The following is a 21912-nucleotide window of genomic DNA, read 5'->3' as shown; positions in this document are numbered from 1 at the left end:
TTGTTTTGGTTATAAAATGAGAAAATGGCATGCAACAAAAAATATCACAATAAACATTCACTACAGTACATGTATATATATAATCTTCAAAGTAATTTCATAAAATGTAAACAAAAATAATGCACTGATTATCCATGTATTTGGTCATCATCTTATCATCATGTTATCATCATCATCACCATCATCTCCAATCATAAATGATAACAAAACAAACTATTCAGTTGAATAAAAATTAAGACTTACTGTACACAAGTAGCCAATAACTGATGCCAAAAAGGAAAGTGCCCTACATGTATGTCAATATGCTATGAATCATGGGAAATTTAGGATTTTTATTAAGATGGACCTTTAAATTAACTGGAACAATATGGATTTGTCTGCAAATTAATCAATTATGTTGTGCTACTGTATACTGTATTCAGTGAATGTATGGTCTGCTACACTGTACATGTACAATGTAGAAGAAAAACGTTCCTTTCACACAGTTTAATTTTTAAATTTAAGAACTTAAACTTTGTATGTATGTAGGCCTCTAGGGCATGTACATTGTACGTACCTTGGATATTTTAAACGTTTTTTTTAGATTGTGCCCTGGGCCTGATGTTGCCACTATAAAATTATGAAAAGTGACCTATAACTGCCATAAACCATAATTGAATTAATAATAGAAAGTTTAACATCAAGCTAATTAAATATGAATTAACATTATTCTTGAATAATAACTTATTTTTTCGATTTGATTAAAAATAGGCGGATTGGGGGCAACTTCTGTACAGTATAAACATCAATAGAAAAATTTCTACAAGAGTTGTATTTATGGTGGAATTCTGGCATACCACCGGGTACTGTTTAAAACACCCATGAATGATGTAAATGATTTTATACTATAGTATAGGCCTAATGAATCCAGCGATTTGATGAGTGCAGCTAATAATTTACAAACAGCTATTTAAAACAGAATACACATAATATTCATTGACCATATGGGACAGAGCAATTTTTTAATGAATATAAAGAGGTCAAGACTCACATGTGAAAAGACTAGTACTAACAGTAATTAATACAGTAGACATGTATGCAAGAGTCTACATCACACAAGAAAGGGCATTCATTTCTCTGTATTCATCAATATGATTATTGATGATGCACTGGAGGCCTACATTTAAACAAAAATCAATCTAATTATCATATGAAAGGCTTTATAATGGTCTTTTATAGTGCAGTGCACAAAGGGGGGTATCATGATGTTTCATAACATGGGTAGTGTGCAGTGCTACAGTAATATATGTACTGTGTGTGATAGACAATATAAGCAATAAAATACTGGTATTAAAATGAATGTAGATAGTTTTAGTGTTCTGTAATAATAAAAATACCAACATGCTTAATATAGGGTGCATATCACTGGCAAATGTGTCCCTATGCGCTTAATTTGATTATTACCCTGGCTCTAGCCTCGCAGCCTTTTACAACGTGGTGGCATTTCAAGGAATAAATTCCTGCCAGGTACCCATTTACCCCACCTGAATCGAGTGTGCACATCACAATGTCGATAAATTTCTTGCCGAAGGAAATTACGACATTGCTGGGATTCGAACCAACGTCCCTCTGTTTCAAAGTCTGAACACTAATCCACTGGGCCACAACGCTCCCTTCTGTAGATGTATGTACTTGCCTACATGTACAGTATAAATTCTGGAGGAGGAAGGGTACTGCGCTTATCATCCAGCGTGGGAAAAAAAATTCTCAGCAGCTAAATGTTTCTTTTTGGCAGGGGGGTAGAAGGACATTCGGGCAAAATTTTGCAGAATTGGTTTTGCGGGCTACATGTAGTTCTTTCCTTACAGGAATTTTTGGTTTCGCTGTTAAAACAAGCATTCTGTACTAAGTATATTATCTAATTTAGGATAAGAAACGTTCTTGAATATTGTTTGTGGCAGATTTTGAGGCATCTTTGCAGTAAGATGGTCGCCCCCCCCAAATCATTCAGTTTTTGCAAATTTTAGGGGATTTTATGGCTGTCGTTGCATGAGGGCAAAATGTCACCATCATCATTTCAATGTTTACATGTAGGCCTACATTCATTGGAGAGTAAAGCCCTCTGCTCTAAAGCATGATTTGAAAATATCATGAATACTGCACTTTTCCTAGAATGATCCCCAAACATTTGTTTTGCATTTGATCAATGCTACGCAAAGAAACGCTCTATGCAAAGAGTGTACAATGTACACATACGCTGTATACATGCATTGGGTTTATGATGTGCAACCCCTTTAAATCCGCTGAATCCAATTAATGCAATTTGCAAATTGGTTTTGGGGTGGATATTGTGATGTACACACACTGATCATTCATGTAGTCTCCAGGCACAGACCCTGATTGAAACTTAGATTTAAGTAGGTCTTCACAAAAAGACTACCGGTAGCACAAAACTTGCTGTTTCAGGGCCTTCAGTACACAAGTCATTGTAGGCTTTGCATTCAGACCCCTTTAACCTTAGGTGAAGGGTTTGCACAGCAGACTACACTGATCGCAGGTAGGTCCTACATAGCGCTATTTATCTTGGCCTCTCTGTGCCATTAGCGCTGACAGCCTCTTTGGTGCCCCTCTTTACACGTTCATGACTCGCTGAATAAATTGAATAATGTCAAACACTATTACAAGTGTGCAATGTGCATGTACATGTACAGTGCAATACCAATTTAGAAAGAACTTGGCTACCTTATGTACATGCTTTTTGTTTGGTGTTTCAACGTGAACAGGGATTAGTTTTTGATTGATGCCATCAGCTTTATCTGATAGATTTGTTTGGATATACATGTAGGCATATTTAAAAAACAATGTTTTTTGAAATTTAACTAAATTCCCTCATTAAAATAAAATGATACACCACTAAAAAAAATGAATGACATTTATTTTTTTCAAAGTACAATGAAAAAAATATGGAAAATATATTTTTCTCTAAATCTACACATGCAATACAATACATGCAGCATAGGTGGAAGCCATATGGATGGAGGGAAAACAAATTCTCTCATTTTCTTGCATTTGAAATATTCCTTATTTCCTTTGCATGTTTTTTAGGTGGTCTGTCTACGACAGATCACCTATTGTTTTCGTCAGAATTTTCTTTATTTATTCTTGGCACCTATGTTTGTCGCCAACTTTTCTCGGAATTGGCTGAATCAATTTGGCTGATTTTTTCGTCATATATAGAATCTATCATAGAGACGGCAAAATAAGCTTTTCAAGGTCATATGGTCATGATGACGTCATCTACGCGCCATTTTGTAAAATTCTTCATTTGATCATATCTTCAATATCAATTATCAAAAATTGACAATATTTACATGACATTAACTTCATGTCAAGGGTCAACTGTCAATGTCATCAAAGGTCATGTAGAGGTCATGACGCGCGCGTACGCGCGCGTCAAAGGTAAAAAAATCGTGCAAATGACCTATAAAATTTTTTGGGTACGTTTCAGGTCATTTTAAGCATTTCAAAAATTTGCGCGCGCGCACGTATGCGCGCGCGTTTCCGCGCGTTACACCTTAACGCAACGCAGAAAAAACCGTTTCTTTTAATATCATTGCATTGCTAATAAAATTCTGAGCAATTTGATACCTTGATCAACCTTCTACAACCATTAATAACGAAATTAACACCCATTAAAGTTTGCAGCACGTGTGCGCGCGAGCTCTCACTATAGGCCATATATGGGCAAAAACATGCCTATTGTAAATTCACTGTAGCTCTTTAAAAAGTCCGTTGACCCCCAACTTTTTTTTCATATATCGATAGAGTATGAGTTCTAGATTTGATTTCATGTCACCATTGTCCCTAAATTATATCGTGACGTCATGAAAATGGCGCCCAAACTAAAAATTTCATTTATTCAAAAATGACGTCATCAAATTTATGCAAATTTGGCTGTAACTTCCCGAATATAGATCATTTTTCGCCCAGATTTCGATATGTCTTAGTTTAGAAGGTAAGCTTTCTCCTCAGTTAACATGGATATTCGTTTTGAGAAACGCATCATTGCGTAAAACAGCGATGAAAAGAGGCATGTCATTTGTCTTCATTTTGCGTGTAATCTCTATGGGACATGACTTTTTCCCAAAACTAGATTCGACATTCCTCTATTTCGTGAGCCATATCTCCATTTTTTCTTGTCATCTTTCCTTGAGCTTTTAACATGTTGTAGCTGAGATTCTGGGCTATCGGAAGTGTGCCCTTCATTTTTTGATCAGATGCCGGGATCATGTCCGTATTTCACTTGCAAAATTGGAATTGTAATTTTCAAAATTGCTTACGTGTAATCTCTATGGGGAATATCGTGGCTCAATGGATAACGCATTTGACTTGCTTTCTCGAGGGCGGAGGTTCGATTCCTGGGGTAGAAAAGATGATTTTTTTTTCATTTTTTTTTCTTTTTGCCACCTCTTACATGATCCTTTATGATGATTAAAAGGTATGAAAGTTAAAATTTAGCAAGATAAAACAGATTATAATTGTTTTTTTTTCATATCACATGTATTTTGTGTGTAATCTCTATGGGACATGACTTTTTCTCAAAACTAGATTCGACATTCCTCTGTTTCGTGAGCCATATCTCCATTTCTTCTTGTCAGTTTTGCCGGAGCTTTTAATATGTTATAGCTGAGATTCTGGGCTTTCGGTAATGTGCCCTCCACTTTTTGATCAGATGCCGGGATCATGCCCGTTTTTCACTTGCAATATTGGAATTGTAATTCTCAAAATTGCTTACGTGTAAAGTCTATGGGAAACATTAATAATCACATTGAGCAATGGTCAAAATTTATTCTTAGGATGTCTAGAATCAAGATTATCAATCATATCTAAATTATTCATTTTATACATTAGCCGACTCTGAATGAAAAATCATGACAGACCACCTAATTCGTCCTCATGACGAATTAAATTCTAGTTTTTATTTGTACATGTTTTTCTTGATTTCATGAATACAATCAAACCAGGCCACATAATTACTACTGACAAAAAATGAAAAGAATAACGAAAACAATAATCAGAATAAAATTATCAATTAGACATAAAAAGCAGTATCATATCGCTGAAAACTAAATTGATGCCATTAACTATGTCTGGCATAGAGGCATACATGACTGTAGTGAAAACCTCAGTTTTCCTTCCTTTTCTCTCATTATTTGAGGGGTAGGGGAAGGCGGGGTAAGTTGTGACACTTTTTGCATTTTGCATGTTAGAATTGATATGACTAGTACTATTGTAGAAATAAGTACCTTGCCTTTAAATTTGATTCTTGGGAAATGTTTTCACCTACATTTAACTTTCTACCCCCATACTGAAAGTCATCGTGACTTTTGAAAAAACCGATGTCAAATGGCTCAACTTGCCCCATATATGGGGTAAGTTGTGCCATCGTCTGGGGTAAGTTCAGCCACAAAAACTACTTACAAAATGTATGGGGGGAGAACCAGCATGTCAATTATTTAATGTCTTTTCACTTGCTAATTCTCTATAAATACTAACGTCCTTTAAAAGGAAAAGAGCAGTCATGTAAATTTGCTTCTTTCAGCCTGCATTTCAATCGATTTTTATGATTTGTTTGTTTTTTGAGATACATTACCATAAGAATTACCATGGCTCAACTTGCCCCATGCTGTTTGGCTCAACTTACCCCAGTCCGAACTTAGTGTGATAATTTTGTATCCACACATTTATTATGCATCCATCATATGTCAATTCCATTGTGACTTATGGGACATTTGATACTTTTTTCCACATAACTGAAGTACATATCTGAAATAGTAGCTGCATAAACATGGATTTACTTTATTAAACTGAAAGAAGAATACTGAAACTTACTACATACAAAAATGTATGCTTGCAGCTTGGTTGCATAGGGTGCTATATCTTCAGAAATGTCATTGTGACTTATGGGACGTTGATGGACCACACAAATTGAGCTCTTTTGTTCAAAGTGCCATATCTATCTCAGTTTTATGACAATGTTTTTAGATTTGGGCTTGGAGATTAACCAGTGATAGTGCTCACTAACAGTACTTGAATTGGACTTGATTCATTTCATTTGTTTCAGTAGTTGTGTGCAGTCATGTGTGACTTATGGGACAAGTGAATGTGACTGATGGGACCCTATCTCATTTCATGGAATTTACATTTCCTCTCAATGACTTTTTAAGTCAAACTTAATTTCAGCATGAAGAAATATTCCCTAATAATGTGACACCTTTAATAATCCATGCCATTGTGTCAGAAATAAAGTCAAAAAAGGGCAGAAACATCTTTTCATGAACTTCATGAATATAAAGGGAACATTAACCAAAAAAAACTTCCTAACTTGTCAGCAAGCTTTAAGAACTGTAATCAAATATTAAAAAAGTACAAAATAATCAATAAACAATTACAATCATAAATATTTAGCAAACAGATGAAAAATGAACAATTAGAATAAGAATGTGACTGATGGAACAAAATGATAGGACATATTTCTTACAGATGGGCCAAATACATGTATGTAAATGTTGCTTTTCTCTATCTGTCTCATACAGGATGGTAAGAAAATGACCTTTTCAGTGTATTGTATGTAAGTAAATTGAGACATTAATGCTGCCATGAAGCATATCAATATTCTTGTTAATATATTCTTTCATGTCGAAAGTTGATATTTTTCATTAGTTGTTGATGTTTATGATAAAACAGATAGATCTATATCAGTGCACATGCAAATTTTTGACAAAAAACATGAAATTTTGGCATAAAATTCTTTTTTTTAATTATTTTACTATCTAAATTACATGTATACTTGTATAGTAAAAAAAGTGTCGTCATTTACATGGAAGATTTTACCATTGTCTCTGCAAAAAATATCAAAATAATTGATTTTCATGAAAAATCCAAGATAGCTGCCAAGATGGCCGCAAAAAATTGCAAATTTTGAAACCTATGGGACACGATTTGGCAAAGGGTACATCAAGATTCATTAACTATACACTTTTAATAGGCAATACAAAAATGTTATATCACGGGTGCTCGGTATCACAAATTCTTTTTTGCCAGCTGCTTGGGTTGTTATGTCATCTCTTTCATAGAAATTCAGAATGCCTGTATAAAGGACATCACCATTTATAGAGTACCGAAGCGATGATGTCAGTTGCCATGGTGTCATGGCGGCCTGGTTCTAAACAAAATAACCAGGGGGCCGTTTCATAAAGCTGTTTGTAAGTTAGGAGCAACTTTAAGAACGACTGGTGATCCTTTCTTACATGCTAAAACATTGCCAATTTATGATGACATTTACCACAAGGATCACCGGTCATTCTTAAAGTCACTCTTAAGTTACGATTAGCTTTATGAACCAGTGCCCTTTTACGACTCTCAGAATGATGGTAACAACCAGGGACAACACACATCACCATTTTTGCAAATACAAATGTGTATTGACGATCATGCAGCTGCGACTCAGTTTAGAACCGGCCGATTCAATGTCATGACATCATGACGTCACACTTTGGTACTCTGCAAATTGCGCATGTTACTTTCTATTGGCAGGCGGCAGGAATGATTCTAAGAAAACTTGATTGCAAGCTTCTGAACAACTTTTTGGCATTTACAGGGCTGGTAGGGAGTGCTGTATGTGCCCTTTTAATATCTCTGCTCATGGTAGCCTTATGCATCTGAGGACTGGTGCTCTTATTTTGACAGGATCCAGAGGATCGCTCAACTACAATATTTGTGACTGATGGGACATTGCAATAAGTTTAGTTTCCATGGAACTATTAAGTTCACATCATATGTAAAACAGTGGATGCATACTCCAAGGAGACAAGAAAACCAAGAGAGTGATCTGGACCTTAAAAAATGAATAAAAGCTGGGTGAAACAAACCCAATTCACCTGTACTCAAGCTTTGCATTTTACCAATCATATTCAGTTTTCTCCTTTTGGGGGGATGGGCACACAATCCAAACTTTTTTTTTCCATGCACTGCCTATGATATTCTGACTGTTTTTCTGACAGTCAGCATATTGTTCTCCAGCTTTTAAGCATTCTCATCTCACTCTTTGAGGTCATGGACAGCTTTAAGGTGGCATGGTGTACAAACTGTATATGTGACTTATGGGACATGTGACTTATGGGACTTACATGTAAATGTATGCCCCCCAGTATAGCTATTTCAAGTCCAATGCAGATACAGCTTGATTTGTTGAAGCAAGCATGTACTGTGGTAGATAAAAAAGTCCAATACTTGTCTCCAGGAGTCTATGGCAGCATATGAGGGAAACTTAATGCTTAAAACTGTGACTTATGGGACATCAAACATACATACATTGAAATGTATTTTGTGCCTCACCGTTTCACTGCAGCATGTAAAACAATACAGCTAATGGTAAATTACTGCTTGGAGGTCACATGGACAGTGGAATTTTTCGTCAGCACCCTTTGCATGCCAGGAGCCAGGGATGGGTCAAAGTTGTACAATTTCTATGAAATCTTAGTACCAAAGTGCAACAGAGTGCACATTGTGTATTTTATGAATGAATGAGGGTATAGTAAATATAATTGTGTTTTTGTAAACCTTAAACTGTATACTTTTAAACAGAATAAACAAAATTGCTCAGAAAAGAAATTTTTTTAAATGGAAAAATGCAACATTTGGCTGGAATTGACCTATAACAAGAATGAAGATCCATACCTGGACTAACAATGTTGTTATCATGTCTTTACTATATTTAAAGACGTGTGTGTGTTTAAAGCACTTAACTATTTCACATTCTTTTTTACTTTTTGGCTGAAATTCATACTTTTCCTAGAGCTAAAAAACTACTTTTTGTTTCAAAGTGGAAAACAATGTGGTGGGGTTATGCTATGGGTCATCAATACATGACACCACCACAATGTCTGACTCATTCATTATTGGCCTGGAGCTGGTGGCTCAATTTGCCCCTATGCTCAACTTACCCCGCCTACCCCTACATGTAATTGGCAGGCAATAAAAAGGGTGACTTTAAGAGGAGAGATAATCAGAAAATCATATATATCAATCCAGTATCACTACCCCCATATTAAGAGATCCTAGATATGTTCCTGAAAGATTGTGCTATATATATTTGACTTTGTCACTTGTCTATTGAACCTTTGTACCTCAAAATTCTTTAAAAACTAAGGGCAGCTCATAAAAGGATTATTAGAAATTTAAATGACAATGGTGGCAACCTATTGTCTGAAAACATTCTACTTATTATTGAGGAAGACTCTTTCTGGGCAAAAGAAAGATGCAACTCAAATGTACATGTACATGTTTTCCATACATGTACATTTTTTTACATTCTAAAATCAAGCTTTTTCTGAGCTACCCTCGAAATTGTTTGATTTTGAGTTACAAGATTTTAACAGTCTGTGCTCAGCAATATAGTGGAATTACAAGTACATGCAAAGGTACATATTGGAAATATGAAATAAATGAACATACTTGCCTTTGTATACCTGTAAACTATTGACCAATTGGCATAAGGCTCTAACAGACATGTATACATTGAAATACATGCAAGTTAGTCCACATTCAACAACAATTACAACACATAGAATGCATCCATTCAATCATTCATCATCATTGAATTATGTTTTCTGATCAATTTTTGCTCATTCATTTTATCAATTTTTTCATTCATATATTGTCTGTGATACGTGCCGGCCTACATGTACCTCTGTTAATCTATGAGTTTTATTTTTCAAGGCAGATTCATTCCTCGTGTATGCATTGATTCATTTTTCTCGTCTAAATGCAGATTCATTCTTCTATCCATCTACATTTCATTCATTCATTTATCCATCCATTCATTGTTATCTCTGAAGTGATATCAAAATGTAAATAAGCAGAACAATGTATGTAAATAATCACTTCCAAGTTCAAACAAATCACTTATTAAGGCCAAGTCATTGGCAGACACTGCAATAATTTAAGCAAGCTATTTTTAGTTTGCTGGAACTCAAGTCACTATATTAAAGCATTCAAGATGGATATTTAATTAAACTTTATTTTGACATATGTACTACATGTAAGGCATGGGAAATAATTATTAGCTCATATTGTATGGAAGATACATGTACAGTACATGTTAGTAGGAAAGTGGGGTATTTTTCTCAAAGTGTGGATTTCCAATCTGTTTTCAGCCTATACAGCATGTATTGGAAGAATCTATCATTATACTGACCACAATAGCTGCTACTTCTTGGTCTGTAACATCCATAGGCTCGTTCATCATTCCGAAATTAGAACCAACGATGATTTGAATCTCTAGAACTCCCTCTTCAAAATGAAGACAATGACAAGAATTGTGATCCTGCGAACAAAGATAAGAATGATCAATCGTAATTTATAAGGGGAAAGCATCCTATACAATGTACATGAAGTCAAGGGCCAGGTTGTAAAACAAAGTTTAGTGATTAATTATAGAAAGGACTTTCATAAGTCATTCTATGTACGTTTCTGTATAATAAAGAAATAAGAGAGTCAAAAGGGGCCTAAGCTTTTGATCCTAGCAGAATCTTCTTCGGAGGCAAAATGACAAACATATAAGGTGGAACAACCATAATATAGACCACAGACATTCAACAGCAACACTGTTGCTGTTGAATGTCTGTGGTCTATCAGCTCATGAATATTGATGATTTTACCAAACAGAGCGTGATTAACGTGCAATTCGACTTCTGTGATTGGCTATGAATGCTTAGCCCCACTTTCCTTAGCCCTGTTTCGTTTTCACACTGCATCTCTTAGCACCACAATTGTGGTGCTAGCACCAAAATGAGCCGGCTAACCCTGCTTTTTTGCAGGGCCAGATAGTGCCGTACTATTTACCGTGCTAGCCCACTTTGCTATTAACGTAGTGTGAAAACGAAGTGGGCTAAGCTTAACCCCGGGAAATTGGTGGGGCTAAGACCCCCCCCCCCCTTAGCCCCACCAATTTAGGACAAAAAGTGCAGTGTGAAAAGCATAACGTACCAAATATCTCATAAAAATTTGAAAATATAGGATTTTCTTTGAAAACCTTCAAGCAGTGATTTTCAGATTGAAAAAAAAAAATTGGTACCCCATGTCTGCGCACCCATTCACTTTGCACACAATTTGGGGATTCGAATGAGAAAACCTGTATTTTGAGGCCGTCACATGAAATGCCCAAAATTCATTATTTTCCCACCATTTTGAGTCGGATTTTTAAATGAATATCTGCCTATATATTGCACTCATTTAAAGTATGTGTTCGTTGCGTATCTTCTTTTACTAGAAAAACACAGATAGGCACGTGTACAGACAAGGGGGACTGCGCAGACTTGGGGGAACTTGTCATGATACAATGCAAAGCTCTTCAAATTCACACAACTGGTTCCCTCTTTCCTTGCACAATATACTGTACCCTTATAAATCGGGCCAGTAGTCGTGATGAAGCGCTAATAAACAGTAAGAAACAAACTCCAAGGTAAGCCAGGGCATTTTGACTCTTTAGTCTTGTCAAATTAGGACCCCCAACTTGACTCTTCAAAAGTGTCCAGTGAAATTAGGAATAGGAACTCCAAACTGGTTACAAATTTCATGATCTTGCTGGGTTTTGTTTTTATTCTTCTTCAGTTTTTGTGAGAAATACCAGGCAGCAAGGCTTGACTATAAATCTTGACCACTAATTAAGATCTACATGTGATGTATGGTGGTGTGACCTTATTCGCGCATTACCTAATTTTGCACAAGGTCAAATATCTCTTCATCTGATTAATATCTTGAAAAACTGATATCACCAACAGAAAAAGCAACCCAAAATTACTCAGTGTACATGGTAATTTTCATGAAGGTACATGTAAGGTCTGAAATAGTCGACATGGAATTTAGAGATTGCGATACAAGCGAAACCCTTGACCTACTTCTTTATAATTCCGCCAAACTATTTGACTTTGGGATCTAGTCTTACCTTCCCTCTGGTATTTATGATTTTGATTAATTTTGTGTGAACTGTGTGAAATTTTTGATTGAAAATAAACTAAATTAATAATTTCTAAAATGTGCGCAAATTATGGTCACCCCATCATACATGTAGACTATGACTATGCCTGCCCAGTGGCAGTGCCCTCAGTCACTCTCACTCAGCTCAGGCATTCATAATCATGACATGGGCGTGCGAGTACATGTAGCCAGGCGGCTTCTAGAGAGTTAAAATCATTTACTAACGTAAGGTTACTCTCAATGAAGCCAGGTCTTCCTTTCCATTCATATTCGGGACAATCCACATCAAATCAACCAATTTTCAGACAATTTGTCACCCGACCCTCTTCGATTTTCTTTAAACTTGCACCAAATGTTGCCCCAAGTGTCTGACGGAAAAATCTGAAATATTTTGCCCCAAGGTCAAATGGTTGCTAAGATACGGCCTCCCATAGCAACCAATGCGCACTCAAAGAAATTATTTTAAATAAAATTGCCTATTTTTGATTGACTACTGCAGCAAAGTTTGATTGATTACAGTCTTCATTTTAAGTAGATTGGAAGAACTTTTTGGTCTAAACATGCAGAGTATACTGTAGCGCGGACCTGTCAACCGGATTTCGCACACAAGGTCACCGAAAATGGCGTTAAGCATCCGTGTCAATGATTTCAGAAGCATGTTTGGAGGCTCATAAATCCAAAACTAAATTAGCTTAGAACCAAATATTATGCACATTTATGGACTTTCATATACTCAACAGAATTACAAAAAATTGACCCTAGAGTGTGTGTCGTTTTCCTGTAGGGCGCCCTCAAAGTTGGATTTTTTTCAAAAGATGCCAAGTTCAAGGTCACGGATCACCTCCCGTCCCATCGAGGAGGGGACCAATTTCTGTGTTTTGATAGACATTTACCCATATTTTCAAGTGTTACTTGAGAAATTTTGCTACCGGAATGTTTAGGGGCTGATTTGCGCATTCCAAAATGGTCGTAAACACCCTAAATTTGACGTTAATGACACATACATGCTTTTCAACACTTTTCAAATTGTGATAACTCAAAGATGAAATGCCAAAATACATTGATATCTTCTGTGATGATAGTCTGTAATTGGTATTAAAAGGATATATCTTCAGAAACAGTTTTAATTGTCGGTAATGACCTTGAAAACACACCTAAAATTCAATAAAAACAGTAAATTGGCTAATTTTCCAGAATCATATGGCATTCAAAATGGGTTTACATTGACTTTCAAATGGATGTCATTTCAATACAAAGGGTGAGCTTAAGCCAAAACTTGATAGACATGTTCAACTTTTGTTCTACTTTAACTAACATAAAATATTTGAACTCAAAACTATATCATTTGACCTTGAAATTATTCCAAATATAGCTGATTATTGCTTTGTAAGTAGCATATTCAAATTGCACGAGTACATTGCACTTTGCAACACATTTCAAAATGGATTTTCTCATAGAGAGAATACCTGATCAGGCTAATATTTGCAGTATTGATAGTCTGTAATGAGTTCTTGGAGGATCTACAGATTAAGTACCTATTCTCTCATGACAATGACCTTGAAAATACAGCTGAAAATCATGAAAATCAATAAATCATACAATTTTCATTAGTAATCTGTTTTTACCCACTTTTCATTGTGTGTTATTCCATCTTAGATTGTGAGATCATGCTGATAATTGCAAATCATGTTCCACTTTTGGTCTACTTTAAGCTACATAAAATATTTGAACTCAAAACCTTATCATTTGACATTGAAATTGTTCCAAATATAGCTATTTGTGCTTCATAAGTAGCATATTCAAATCACACGTGTACTTTGCAACACATTTTAAAATGGATTTTCTCAAAGAGAGAATACCTGATCAGGCTGATATTTGCAGTATTAGTAGTCTGTAATGAGTTCTTGCAGGATCTACAGATCAAGGAACTATTCTTTCATGACAATGACCTTGAAAATACAGCTGAAAATCATGAAAAATCAATAAATCAGACTGAACTCAAAACCATATCTTTTGACCTTGAAATTATTTCCAAGTATTGAAATGTGTTGCTAAGTACAATGTACATGCACGATTTGAATATATGCTACTTATGAAGCAACAAATAGCTATATTTGGAATGATTTCAAGGTCAAAAGATATGGTTTTGAGTTCAGTCTGATTCATTGATTTTTCATGATTTTCAGCTGTATTTTCAAGGTCATTGTCATGAAAGAATAGTTCCTTGATCTGTAGATCCTGCAAGAACTCATTACAGACTACTAATACTGCAAATATCAGCCTGATCAGGTATTCTCTCTTTGAGAAAATCTAATTTGAAATGTGTTGCAAAGTACACGTGTGATTTGAGTATGCTACTTATGAAGCACAAATAGCTATATTTGGAACAATTTCAAGGTCGAATGATAAGGTTTTGAGTTCAAATATTTTATGTAGCTTAAAGTAGACCAAAAGTGGAACATGATTTGCAATTATCAGCATGATCTCACAATCTAAGATGGAATAACACACAATGAAAAGTGGGTAAAAACACTTGATTACTAATGAAAATTGTATGATTTATTGATTTTCATGATTTTAAGCTGTATTTTCAAGGTCATTGTCATGAGAGAATAGGTACTTAATCTGTAGATCCTCCAAGAACTCTTTACAGACTACCAATACTGCAAATATCAGCCTGATCAGGTATTCTCTCTATGAGAAAATCCATTTTGAAATGTGTTGCAAAGTGCAATGTACTCGTGCAATTTGAATATGCTACTTACGAAGCAATAATCAGCTATATTTGGAATAATTTCAAGGTCAAATGATATAGTTTTGAGTTCAAATATTTTATGTTGCTTATAAGTAGAACAAAAGTTGAACATGTCTTTCAAGTTTTGGCTTAAGCTCACCCTTTGTATTGAAATGACATCCATTTGAAAGTCAATGTAAACACCATTTGAATGCCATATGATTCTGGAAAATTAGCCAATTTACTGTTTTTATTGAATTTTAGGTGTGTTTTCAAGGTCATTACCAACAATAAAAACTATTCCTGAAGATATATCCTTTTAATACCAATTACAGACTTTCATCACAGAAGATATCAATGCATTTTGACATTTCATCTTTGAGTTATCACAATTTGAAATGTTGAAAAGCATGTATGTGTCATTAACGTCAAATTTAGGGTGTTTACGACCATTTTGGAATGCGCAAATCAGCCCCTAAACATTCCGGTAGCAAAATTTCTCAAGTAACACTTGAAAATATGGGTAAATTCTATCAAAACACAGAAATTGGTCCCCCTCCTCGATGGGACGGGAGGTGATCCGTGACCTTGAACTTGGCATCTTTTGAAAAAAATCCAACTTTGAGGGCGCCCTACAGGAAAACGACACACACTCTTGGGTCAATTTTTTGTAATTCTGTTGAGTATATGAAAGTCCATAAATGTGCATAATATTTGGTTCTAAGCTAATTTAGTTTTGGATTTATGAGCCTCCAAACATGCTTCTGAAATCATTGACACGGATGCTTAACGCCATTTTCGGTGACCTTGTGTGCGAAATCCGGTTGACAGGTCCGCGCTACAGTATACTCTGCACGTTTAGACCAAAAAGTTCTTCCAATCTACTTAAAATGAAGACTGTAATCAATCAAACTTTGCTGCAGTAGTCAATCAAAAATAGGCAATTTTATTTAAAATAATTTCTTTGAGTGCGCATTGGTTGCTATGGGAGGCCGTATCTTAGCAACCCATTTGACCTTGGGGCAAAATATTTCAGATTTTTCCGTCAGACACTTGGGGCAACATTTGGTGCGAGTTTAAAGAAAATCGAAGAGGGTCGGGTGACAAGCATTGGTTGATTTGATGTGGATTGACCCATTCACGAACGGCAACAAAACCTGAAAATTGCATCCCCCGAGATTTCTACTTTCCTTCTAGTTCTAAAGGCCACCGCACACCTTACGACCCGACTGGCTTGCGACTGAGTGAGGGGAGATGAATCGCAACGCAGTCATAAGCCTCGACACCGCACACCTTGCGATCCGATCTGCGACTCACGCATGCGCTTTTTGACAAAGCATCTGAGAAATTGCGCTTACTACTGCGTATGCACGTTGTTTATCATAATACGTGTTGTGCAACTCTGCTGTCTGATTGGCTGGAGGTTGGATTGAGCTTGCGATCCAGTCATAAGGATTCAACATGTCAAATCCTTTCGATTTTCCTTGCGACTTGTCTCTGACCAGTCTGCGACTGTGAAGCTGACAAGCGCTGTGACGTCACCTCTCCCCTCACCCAGTCGCAAGCCAGTCGGCAACCGGTCGGGTCGTAAGGTGTGCGGTGGCCTTAAAAGATCTAGCCCTGCCTAATATAGTTTATAGTACAGTACATGGGATAAAACTTAATTTCCGACATTACTGATTATATGTCTGAAAAAGAATTCATCAAAAAAATGAGAAAAATATTATGACAAGACGGAACAGACTCGCCCGATGTTTACCCCGCCATCTTCTTGCTTCCTATTGTTCTTCGCCAACGTACAGACGCATTAGATCTTTTTCAAAAACTAATTAAGCTCGAAGTGGAAATCTCAAGGGTGCAAGATTCAGGTTTTGTTGCCCTTCGTGCATATGAATGGAAGGAAGACCTGGCTCCGTTGAACTTGAGAGTAACCTTACGTTAGTAACAGAGCTACCAAGTCTCACACATTATGCGTGAGACTCAAGTATTTTGGAGTCTTGTTCATCCCCTCAAATCTGTCTCACGCAACTATCACAGCCTCGGCTATCCCCAATCATGCCAATAGGCAATACCCAGTGGAGGCGCTGGTCAGAAAATTGGGATCGTCCCAGTTTACAGGGACTGTCTCAGTTTATAAGGATTTCTTCACACAAGAAATCTAGGAAAGTTCATTCACCTGTCAAGTGCCGACACCAAATCAAGTGTGCTACTCAATGTAAACATATCACGTTTCATAACAAGATTAATTGGAAGACGGTGAACTGGTGGAAATTGAAGTCACTGAATCTATTTTTAGCACTCTCAATTTCCGTAATTGCTGTCTTTGTCCCGTAGGGGAAAGTGAAAAAAAACGTCCCCATAAACAAGGACAGTATCAATTTATCAAGACATGATTTGTCTTGGTTTATGAGGATATCCTTGTTTTCTGGGACAATCCCAATTTTTGGACCAGCGCCTCTACTGATACCGCCTTACCGGTAATACCGGTACCGGTATACATTGTAGGCCTACGGCTACACAACGGGTTCGCGTTTAACACATTTCCTATTCTGCCAACACACAAAATGGGCAAAATTCATTGAGCCAGTGTATCAACATTTCAAATCCTTTTTTCATTAAATGTTACGATCTTTTTCTATTATATCTTAACTTCTTATTTCTAGTCAATTTACTCACATTTGCATCGCCAAAATGTTGTTTTTAAGGCCGTTTTCGAGAGCACCACCTGTCCGTCGTCACACGATGGAAGTCGCCATTTTGGAAAATATGACTCCAGAACCGGGTTAATCTTGCAAGTTACTTTTACTTGTTGACACCCTCTAGGGGCATCAAATAACCATGTGTTATGTATCATTAAAATCGGCAGACTTTCTTCTACAAGTTAGTGACGATTTCAGTTCAATGTCGGCAATGTTTTTCGTTACAAAAAGGAGTTTTTTGGACACTTAAGGTAAATCATGTTTCTATTTTCTTACTTCAAAGCCGTATAAAAAGAAATTTCCCAGGGAACAGTCAAATATCAGATATAAATTAATTCTTTGAAGTGTATTTGTATCAGAAAATCTAATTTTGATATATAAGAATGTGTCGCATAGCTGCGCAAGAGGCGAATGCAAGCCCATGTTGTGCCGCCTAGAGTGTGATTTTGGTGCCATGGCTGACCGAAAGGAGTGAGTGGGCGTGGTGGCCGTGGGTGTGGTACTTGATGCATGTATGTTATTGTTAAACCCATTGAAATTAGTTGTAGGTGATAAGTTGTGCATTTGATTTCTGCATGAATTATGTGTATTGATGATAAATTAATGATAATTTCAACTTAATATTTCAAGAAAAAAAAAACAGGTGGAATTAAAGCATGTTTAATTCCAGTCTCATTTTTCTTCATGGTGTACAGGTGCAGACCATGCATTGACTGCTGCCTGGTACTGGTATTAAAATGAATAGATACATGACTATATCTATATTCTGTTGTTTTGTGTCATCATATCAATAAGCTGTCTCATCAATTCACATGATGTACACAATAATGGGTCCCTGTTTTATTATGTTTACTAGGAGGGAGATTATTTTGTAAATGTGATTTTAAATGTAGTAGAATTCAGATAATGTCAGAGACTTGCTTTTTAACTTTATATATTCCAATATATTTAATGTTAATATATTCTATAATTCTAAGCAGTGGAGTACATTTCTAGCTACTGTTGCAGCTCCAGCTGTCTGATCTCGCATTCTTGAATCTGCAAACAAGTTTGAGACATCATGGTAATTATACAGAATACAGAGTGAACATGGACAAACAGAAAGAAAAAAAAATTTACTTGCAAAACTTAATTTTCTACTTTTGAATGATATAAATCTTACAGATACCGGGAAGTATAGTGGGACATTCATTTTTATTTTCTGATTAAAGTCTGTTGAGGAATGAGACCCCAAAGAGTTGATTAATTTTTTTTTAACGCAAAGCGTCCCATGCACTTCTCTTGTCTTATTCTAATTTGTTATCTTTTTTCTTGTATACTATATTTTCACAAATAGAAGCTGTTTGAATAAGAAAAAGATGAAGGTAACACAGCCATGCTCTACAAGATCACCTCTTGTGTTGCATTTTAGTCAAATTAACTTAGTAACCTACATGAAAAAAAGTATGGAAGTTTCTTAGATCTACAACTACAAGTACCTGTAGATCTGCCACCCAATGGGTACTTGTCTTGGGTGGCAGAAAAGTTCCGCGTATAGCGTCCCTTTAAGTAGCTATATTACATGATTTTTTTTTTTTTTTTTAAATACAGACAAATTATACATCACTTGAAAGGTTTTTTCAAGACAAATTCAATGGTGAAGACCAAATTACAATTGGAGCACCATAACTGAAGATATGACAGCTTATTGATATGACACAAAACAACAGAATATAGATATAGTCATGTATCTATTCATTTTAATACCAGTACCAGGCAGCAGTCAATGCATGGTCTGCGCCTGTACACCATGAAAAAAAATGAGACTGGAATTAAACGTGCTTTAATTCCCACCTGTTTTTTTTTTTTCTTGAAATATTAAGTTGAAATTATCATTAATTTATCATCAATACACATAATTCATGCAGAAATCAAATGCACAACTTATCACCTACAACTAATTTCAATGGGTTTAACAATAACATACATGCATCAAGTACCACACCCACGGCCACCACGCCCACTCACTCCTTTCGGTCAGCCATGGCACCAAAATCACACTCTAGGCGGCACAACATGGGCTTGCATTCGCCTCTTGCGCAGCTATGCGACACATTCTTATATATCAAAATTAGATTTTCTGATACAAATACACTTCAAAGAATTAATTTATATCTGATATTTGACTGTTCCCTGGGAAATTTTCTGTTTATACGGCTTTGAAGTAAGAAAATAGAAACACGATTTACTGTAAGTGTCCAAAAAACTCCTTTTTGTAACGAAAAACATTGCCCGATATTGAACTGAAATCGTCACTAACTTGTAGAAGAAAGTCTGCCGATTTTAATGATACATAACACATGGTTATTTGATGCCCCTAGAGGTGTCAACAAGTAAAAGTAACTTGCAAAATTAACCCGGTTCTGGAGTCATATTTTCCAAAATGGCGACTTCCATCGTGTGACGACGGACAGGTGGTGCTCTCGAAAACGGCCTTAAAAACAACATTTTGGCGATGCAAATGTGAGTAAATTGACTAGAAATAAGAAGTTTAGATATAATAGAAAAAGATCGTAACATTTTATGAAAAAAGGATTTGAAATGTTGATACACTGGCTCAATGAATTTTGCCCATTTTGTGTGTTGGCAGAATAGGAAATGTGTTAAACGCGAACCCGTTGCGATCGCTACTGTAAGAGGCCATATCTTCAGTTATGGTGCTCCAATTGTAATTTGGTCTTCACCATTGAATTTGTCTTGAAAAAACCTTTCAAGTGATGTATAATTTGTCTGTATTTAAAAAATCATGTAATATAGCTACACAATGTCTGTGATCTCACTCAGATTCACAGAAAATCTCACGCATAGTTGGTCTTTGAACTAGGCCCGTTTCGGGTAGACGTACGGTCAAGTCAGTGCACGTGTACTAAATTCCATCACCGTGTACACGGTAGCATCTGCATAAAGCTTGCGTGGGACTGCAAAGTCAGTGAACAAGCTCACAGCCTCACATTAATTCTTAGTTCTAAGACACTGCACATGTTTTAATCACTAATATGTCAATATATTTCAATTAACCTAGAGTGAGTTTACTTCCAAAATCGCCGATTTAATCCACATTTATTCTGGAGACTCAAGTTTTTGTACCACACGAAATGGGTATGCTCCGGTCAGTGCAGGGCCCTAGTTAACGCCGACGTTCGTTGGATGCGCATTTTGCATACTGTACCGTACATACATGCACAGATCGCTGCAGAATTGAGTGTAACTGAAGTTATCGATTGATTTTCATTATTTTATTGCCAATTTGAGGAGCGTGTGTTTGTAGGCTTGTAGCACATGTGTATGAGCGTATAACACGTAACGAGACTCTCGAAAGCGTTCGTCAATCACTTTTAGAGCCAATTTGAGAATCACCAATTGCGACAGCGATCATTGCTCCAGTTACGTGTTATACGCTCATAAACATATGCTACAAGCCTACAAACACACGCTCCTCAAATTGGCAATAAAATAATGAAAATCAATCGATAACTTCAGTTACACTTAATTCTGCAGCGATCTGTGCATGCATGTACGGTACAGTATGCAAAATGCGCATCCAACGAACGTCGGCGCTAACTAGGGCCCTGCACTGATTTACTTTTGCATTCTTTATAAATTTAATGCGCTGCTAAGCTGAGAAAACTTTTTAATTGCACCAATTTTTGTGGATTGATACTTCTAGCTTCTCAGGTAAGCTTTAAAACCGTGACTTAGGCTACATGTAGGAAACACTGAAACATTGTTCATTGAATGAGTGCTCACACTCAGTAATTACATACGTGAACACCACTCCTAGTACCAATGAGGTCCAAACATTAACATGTATGGACCTCATAGGCGACATTACCCAAAAATATGGGTTAGACAATGCTGTTCTGATTTCCAACCCAAGACTTTGGTAAATGTACGCCTTAATACAAATTGGAGTTACGTGATATGACTTTCAGTTGTTGGGGAGACATTAAAAGTATTAATTAAGTAGTTCAAATTAAAATATATTATCATTAAACTTACATTTCAGGCCCTTTTTGTTGATTTTCGGTGAGCGTTCCACACAGCTGCGACGAGTGATCAACTCCGAAGTGATACGCGAACTGGTCAGCTGATCGGTCAGGTGATCGGTAGATTATCTTTTTGTCAGACGTTCATAATTTATGTAAAGCGTATCAATCTTCAGTATCTTGATTCCAAAGTATCAGTATTGCAGATAAATGTCATTATTGATTGGAATCAGTGGCGGAGCGGGGGGGGGGGGGGGGGTGGGGGTGGGGGTGAGCATTTCTGCCCGATCCCCCTATTGAGATTTGTAGTAAATATTTTGGAATTAAATACGTTGTTCATACTAGTTATGCGACCCCTCCCTTATGATGATCACAGCATTATTTGTAATGGGGATATTTCGTTCATAATTATTCTTGTCTCTTCTTTCTCCTTTTT

At 36.3% G+C, this 21912-nt stretch overlaps 1 protein-coding gene and 1 long non-coding RNA gene across 2 annotated transcripts in view; one reads left to right on the top strand and one right to left on the bottom strand.

Moving 5' to 3' along the window:
- The window catches only part of LOC121421533, a 52083-nt gene that overhangs the window by 26334 nt on the left and 3837 nt on the right, over positions 1 to 21912 (bottom strand). Inside the window, exon 2 of the mRNA XM_041616275.1 lies at positions 10238 to 10366. Within this exon, the coding sequence (XP_041472209.1) occupies positions 10238 to 10288 (51 nt within the window). The 5' untranslated portion in view covers positions 10289 to 10366. The remainder of the gene's footprint in view (positions 1 to 10237; positions 10367 to 21912) is intronic.
- Positions 18281 to 18886, top strand: LOC121421534. Its single transcript, XR_005970989.1, has 2 exons — positions 18281 to 18661; positions 18816 to 18886. It is a non-coding gene; the product is annotated as an uncharacterized LOC121421534 (long non-coding RNA).

The sequence above is a fragment of the Lytechinus variegatus genome, chromosome 9 (assembly GCF_018143015.1).
Source record: "Lytechinus variegatus isolate NC3 chromosome 9, Lvar_3.0, whole genome shotgun sequence".
In the NCBI taxonomy this organism is placed as follows: Eukaryota; Metazoa; Echinodermata; class Echinoidea; order Temnopleuroida; family Toxopneustidae; genus Lytechinus; species Lytechinus variegatus.
This window is presented reverse-complemented; position numbering and strand designations above follow the sequence as displayed.